The sequence below is a fragment of the Haliotis asinina genome, chromosome 12, assembly GCF_037392515.1.
Source record: "Haliotis asinina isolate JCU_RB_2024 chromosome 12, JCU_Hal_asi_v2, whole genome shotgun sequence".
Taxonomy (NCBI): domain Eukaryota; kingdom Metazoa; phylum Mollusca; class Gastropoda; order Lepetellida; family Haliotidae; genus Haliotis; species Haliotis asinina.
The window spans coordinates 27,315,576-27,322,324 of NC_090291.1; the positions used below are offsets into that span (position 1 = coordinate 27,315,576).

General features: G+C 45.0%; 1 protein-coding gene across 1 annotated transcript; it reads left to right on the forward strand.

Moving 5' to 3' along the window:
- Positions 1–1,221: 1,221 nt before the first annotated feature.
- Positions 1,222–2,785, forward strand: LOC137258916 (uncharacterized). The gene has a single exon (XM_067796610.1). The coding sequence runs from the start codon at positions 1,461–1,463 to the stop codon at positions 2,706–2,708; it is 1,248 nt and encodes a 415-aa protein (XP_067652711.1). The 5' UTR covers positions 1,222–1,460; the 3' UTR covers positions 2,709–2,785.
- Positions 2,786–6,749: the final 3,964 nt, after the last annotated feature.

Consider the following 6,749-nt stretch of genomic DNA (forward strand, 5'->3'; position numbering starts at 1 on the left):
TTTTTGAAAGAAATGAAATTGGAAATATGAAGGCACTGGAAGCTGATGTTACGTAAATTTAAGGTAGAAACTATCTCGTAAGTAAATGACAAGAATCGTTTTTATTCCATGTTACCAAGGAAGAGCTGACGTATTAAACGGGGTGAAATAACAAAACCCCTGAGCATTTATTTATTCATTCGTCAACATGTATTGATACTAAAGAGTGAAGAATTCCCGACAATTTTCGATTTTGATCTGAAATACAACTGCATACTTACTATATGCAAAGTTTCAAACTGAGAAATGATGAAGTTATCGATCGGTACCCACAATCATATCTGAAATCACATACAGTCGAACGCTTTGCGAGAGTCAAGGAAAACTCAAATGAGCTTCTCTAAGAGTGTTCAGAGCTTGTACTATTAGTATATCTAAAACTGATCTTCAGTTAATATGGAATACTCACAAATAACTACTGACGAAAACAGAGCACTGTGCTTCCATATACCATGTAGCCATTGGTCTACCTGACCTTTCTAACATGGGATGAGTCATCTTCTGCTGGTCGTCTCAGGTCCAGATCTAGGAACAATGGGAGGTCTTAAAGGACCACTAAACTCAATTTTTTGGTACTCTTTTTACCACTGCATGTGAAATACTTTTGGTTAGTCATAAACGAAACACCACTTTGTTTTTAAGAAGGCTTGTGGTTAATTAATACCAAGCGCTTAAAATTTGCTAAAAAGCCGTCTGCTTCTCTCTCGACCGCAAACGAAAACGCAGACAGGTTACGTAACTCTGTCGCGAGAGCCCTACAGTAACGTCATAGAAGGAACGATTTCGAGTTAAATGTATAGAAAATGAGTAGGAAGCTCGTCATTTTGCTGATTTCTCGACGTCACCAAAGACATGCCGAATTGTTGTGTTGCCGTCAGTTGTTCCTTGGGGTCGGGTGATGGTGTCACTATGCACAGATTTCCACCAGACTCCGTAGTTTGTGCTTAAATTGGTTGTTAGTGTGTGCGAAGTGAGATTTGTGGAAGCCTGTGGTATATGCTAAATCGGATGGTTCGCCCCCTACCACGCTTCCAGAATAGAAAATGGAGTTTAAGTTTCATCGAGTTTATAAAATAAAGACTGCTTACTACACATTGCTGACCAAAAGGATTTTGCAAGGATATAACGCTTTCTTCCTCGGAAACGAGGTTGTGGTCGAAGTGACAATATTATAGCATTTAGCGTTAACCGCTAAATTGTGTTATTGATGGCGTGGCTATACCACGTGCCTTTGTTTATAAATATTACCTTGGCTCGCGCAGCTGCAAACATTACGTCAAATCATGACGTCATCAGTTGTTACGTCATCACAACACGCGACAGATAACGGTGCTTCACTTCTCGCGTCTCCGCCGAACACTACTTACCGTCGCTCACTACCATATTAACATCGATAAGCAGGTTAACGTCGCCAATCTGTAATGGGACCAAAAAGAAGAGCAGCATTACAGCACAGGCTAGTCCCGGCACCTGCAGCTGGAAAGAAACGCAGGTCAACAAGGGGTAGCAGTACCATCAGCACATCAAGTCCGCCGGTGGATATTCAAGGGACGACCTTGGGGACGACCTTCGATCCTCCTAGGAACGCTCCAATGCAAGGTAGGTTTAGCTTAGCTTCAGAATTGCATCAGGGAATGAACAATCCCATTCAGATAGACCCAAACTTATTATTAGCTACACCGTCCCTAACACCCGCGCCGGTTACCCAATCCACGGCAGCGCAGCCGGCGGCAGACGCGCACCCCAGTAGTCAGCAGGCGGTAGATGCACGCACAGGGTTTAATCCGGATTTAGATGCATGCACAGTTCCTTCTGCATCAAGCATTCAGGCCACGATACAATGGCTTTCTAATCTAGCTTCGGGTGGGGGATCTTCACAGCTAAGCCTCCCCACGTACAGGCAGGTACCCGATGCCACTGCGGTTAATGCGGGTTTGCCTCAGCTTTCCTACAAAACGGACCACATCGGTGCTCATGTGAAAGATTCGGTCAGGCAAAAAATATGGAACGGCGAGTTCGTAGACTTCCAAACACTCCTCCCTTCTCAAAACGTTGCGCAGGATGGCGATGTACCGTTACAAATGGTTTTTAACCAGGCAGGTCAGGTCATGTTTAAACCGGCAAGTAAACAATCTTCTAAACCCCTCAGTATTGCCTCCTGGACTACGGCCTTCCATATTTTTATGAGTATTTACCTGCAAAAACACCCAGGTGCAGTTCAAGAACTGTTAGGATACGTTGACGCAGTTCGGGGCGCCGCACACAAGTACGGTAATGACTCGTGGTACACCTATGATTATTATTTCCGCCATAAAATGGCTAGAGATCCCACGCGTTCCTGGGGAGCCATCGACGGCGATCTGTGGCTCCGTTACATGGTTCACGGTAGGCAGTCCTACAATCTCACAGACACTAAGTCCAGCACTGCTGGTTCCGTCACTGCTGTCACTGATAAGCAAGTCTGCTGGGATTTCAATTTTTCCCAATGTTCAAGATTATCTTGCAAGTACCCCCACAAATGTTCCAAATGCAAAAGTTCAAACCATAGTGCCCGTCAGTGCAATTCTTTTCGTAGCAAACCAACAAACAATGCACAAGTGCAACTCCGAAACAGGGCCAGCTTACCCCCATCTCCCGATGTCGTTAGCTCCGGTACCCATAAAATATAACACACTGATTCCATGGATCGATGCGTACTATGCAGTGTGCTCAAAAGATGCCGATCTATTACGGGTAGGTTTTACCTCAGGTTTTAATTTACAGTTCACTGGTTCGTTCACTCCTAACAACGCTCCCAACCTTAGATCAGCAAGGCAGTTTCCTCAAATTGTCAACACCAAGCTACAAAAAGAAATCTCTCTTGGTCGTATCGCCGGGCCTTTCCCCTCATGCCCGATTCAAAACCTCAAGGTTTCTCCCGTTGGTTTAGTCCAAAAGAAATCAGACACATCAAGTGTCACCACAATCGCGGATAACTACCGTCTTATACACCACCTCTCCCATCCCCGGGGATCGTCCGTAAACGATGGAATTTCCGCGGAATTTTGCTCCGTTCAGTACTCACGATTCGATGAGGCGGTTAGTTTAGTGCAGCAATTAGGCAAGGGAGCTCAGTTAGCAAAATTTGATGTTAAGTCAGCCTTCCGTTTACTACCAGTCCGTCCGGAAGATTTCCACCTGTTAGGTATGTACTTTGAAGGAAATTACTATTTTGACAAATGTCTCCCTTTCGGTTGTTCGATATCATGCGCTCTTTTTGAAACATTTAGCCGTTTCTTGCAGTGGTGCATAACCAAACACACACACAGTGCATCCATCATGCATTACCTAGACGATTTCCTGGTGGGAGGTCGCGCCCAATCAGGCAAATGTAAATACCTGTTAGATTCAAGCATTCAGCTTTTTCGACATTTCGGTATTCCCATAGCCCAGGAAAAAAACAGTTCAACCAACCACGACCATCAAATTCCTAGGCATAACCATAGACACTATCTCTATGGAGATTAGGATACCACCTGAAAAAATCAATCACTTGTGTCAAGAAATTGTCGCCTTACTGCAGTCACAAAAGCGCAAACTAAAAGTTCACCAGTTACAATCTTTGTTAGGCAAGCTGTATTTTGTGTGTCGCGCAGTTAGGTGCGGGAGGGCTTTTTGTAGACGCTTGACTGATGCCCTTTGCGGAAACGTCTATCCCTATCATAGAATAAGACTCACTAACGGTATGAAACAGGACCTGCAAGTATGGTTACAGTTCCTGCAGCATTACAATGGCGTATCCGTTTTTCATGATTCTATTTGGCTGTCTGGTCAGCATTTACGTCTTTTCACGGATGCATCTAGCACACACGGCTTCGGGGCGTATTTCCAGGGCAGCTGGACATGTGCGTCCTGGCCCCAAGCGTGGATACAAAAAGGCTACACCAAGGATATGACACTCCTTGAATTATTTCCTATTGTGGTAGCGTTAAAACTGTGGGGAAATTGTTTGAGCAACAAAAAGGTTATGTTCACATGTGACAACCAAGCAGTCGTACATATTATCAACAAGCAATCATCCAAGAACAAGAGGGTCATGGCACTAGTAAGGTGCTTAGTATTACTCTCCTTGCAGCACAACATAATATTTCACGCCAAGTACATTAGCACGCATGAAAATGCTATAGCTGACGCTCTTTCGCGCTTTCAGTGGCACCGATTTCACCAAATGGCTCCAGACGCGGACCCGACACAGACCAGCTTACCAAGAGACATTTGGGAGATTGTATGACAGAATCTCATATACTTATCGTGTCTTCTTTATCACGCAACACTAGACGCACTTATTACACGGCGCTGCAATGTCTCGAAACGTTTAGGCGCGCGTTTAGTCTACCATTAGGAGGACCCATTTGCCTAGACCAACTTCTGCAATTCATAGGCTACATGTCAATTCAAGGTAAATCCCCTCGTACTGTAAGGGCTTACATTTCAGCCTTATCCACCTGGAATAGACTAAATAACCTTACCAATCACTGTGAACATTTTTTGGTTAGAAAAGCCATCATTGGGATGCACAAGATTAAAGTTAGGAGGGACATACGAAAGCCCATCACATTTCCAATTCTTCAGCGCATCGTAGGTGTTTTGCCTGCTATCTGCAGCTCTTCTTACGAGGCTCAGGTTTTTAAGTCAGCATTTACCTTAGCCTTTTTTGGTTTCCTGAGGGTCAGCGAGTTGGTTTGCAGTTCACAAGCCGACGATTCAAAAACTTCACTACAAATAAATGATGTTTCATTTTCAGGCGAGGGATTAACCTTGCGCATAAGATTTTCTAAAACCGACCAGTTCGGTAGAGGAACTCTGCTTTCAATTTCTCCTACTGCCTCAGAGCTATGCCCCGTTACAGCTCTCTCTCTGTATCTCGCGTCCAGACCACGCACTAGCTCACAGCTGTTTGTCCATTTTGACGGCTCACCATTAACGCGCTATCAATTTCAGGCGATTCTCAATAAGTCGCCATCACATGTCGGTTATGACGCGACCCAGTATACATCACATTCTTTCAGAATAGGCGCTGCTACAACTGCGGCGATTAATGGTTTGGATGAAAGTATAATTCAGCAGTATGGTAGATGGACATCTTGTGCATACCAGGGTTATATTAGGATCTAATAAAGTAATCACGCATAATTAACTGATTCTACTTAATATTTACTAGCTTTGCTCTTACCAATTACATCGTAGCAATTTTTTCTGCTGTCCGATCTCTATGTTACAGATCTGGCCTGGGTGATTGGTGACAGCTACATGGCCAGGGCAAAGGGGAGCTTGGAACAACGCTTGCAACGTCTCGGCCGTACACGGTGGCAGGTCCGAGGCGGGAGGCGATGGAGCCACTTCCGAGCTTCGCTTAACAGTCTTTTGGCTTCCGCGCCTAACACCAGTCCCAAATGGCTCGTGATCCACTTAGGCTCCAATGACTTGTCCCAAACGTCCGCCAGGTCCATATATGAAGACATTATGTGTGATTTGCTGTATGCCAAGCTACGTATGCCTGATACGACGCTGGTGTGGTCATTCATGTTGCCACGGGTTGCGTGGCCGGCTGCTATGGACATCAAAAAGCTTGAACTTTCTCGTAAAAAGCTAAATCGAAGACTCTCAAACAGAATCTATGAGCTTCATGGGATCAGCGTCCGCCACGACCAGTTTGATCCGGTCAAATGTGGCCCGGAACATTACTTGGCGGACGGGGTGCACCTGTCAACCACTGCAATGGACATTTTTGTGCACAATATTGTTAGTGCTTTAACTGCTAGTTAACTCGGATAAATAAAAATAACGGCAGTAAGTGAGCACGCGCTTCCATTATTTCCCAGCACAGTGTAAGTCGTTCATGCTGTTCGCGTATCCACTATTTTCTAATATCTATATGTTGCTGTGTGGATGGCCGGCGATTTATATCGCGGTGGCCTGCTTGGGGTGAGAAGCTATCAATCGCTATGCTGCTGGTTGTCCGCTTTCACAGCAGAAACCAAAAAATCGTAATTCCAGCCTGCTTCACAGTAGGTGGAACTCATCGCTCGCTACGCTCACCTCGTCTGCTTGTCACAGCGGAAAGGTGATTATGCATTAATACCATGCTCTCGCTCGCTGCTGCTGCTCCTTCTCACCCCCGTAGCCATCCACACATATTGGCCATTACTCCCAAGATAATATCTTCCTTTTCATTTAAAACGCAAGTCCAGCAATAATAGCATTTAGCGTTAACCGCTAAATTGTGTTATTGATGGCGTGGCTATACCACGTGCCTTTGTTTATAAATATTACCTTGGCTCGCGCAGCTGCAAACATTACGTCAAATCATGACGTCATCAGTTGTTACGTCATCACAACACGCGACAGATAACGGTGCTTCACTTCTCGCGTCTCCGCCGAACACTACTTACCGTCGCTCACTACCATATTAACCCTCCCTCCCTTCCCGTGCTCACTTATTTCCGTTATTTGATTGGGTGTACATTAAATCTAGAAGTATTAACATTGATATTCATTGTACCTTTATTCACTTTGCTGAATTAAAACGTCATAGTGTGTATGGCCTGCTTGGGGTGAGAAGCTATCAATCGCTATGCTGCTGGTTGTCCGCTTTCACAGCAGAAACCAAAAAATCGTAATTCCAGCCTGCTTCACAGTAGGTGGAACTCATCGCTCGCTACGCTCACCTC

Bases quoted from the DNA above. Each gene is read 5' to 3' on its own strand.
- LOC137258916 (XM_067796610.1), top strand. From the start codon at position 1,461: ATGGGACCAAAAAGAAGAGCAGCATTACAGCACAGGCTAGTCCCGGCA.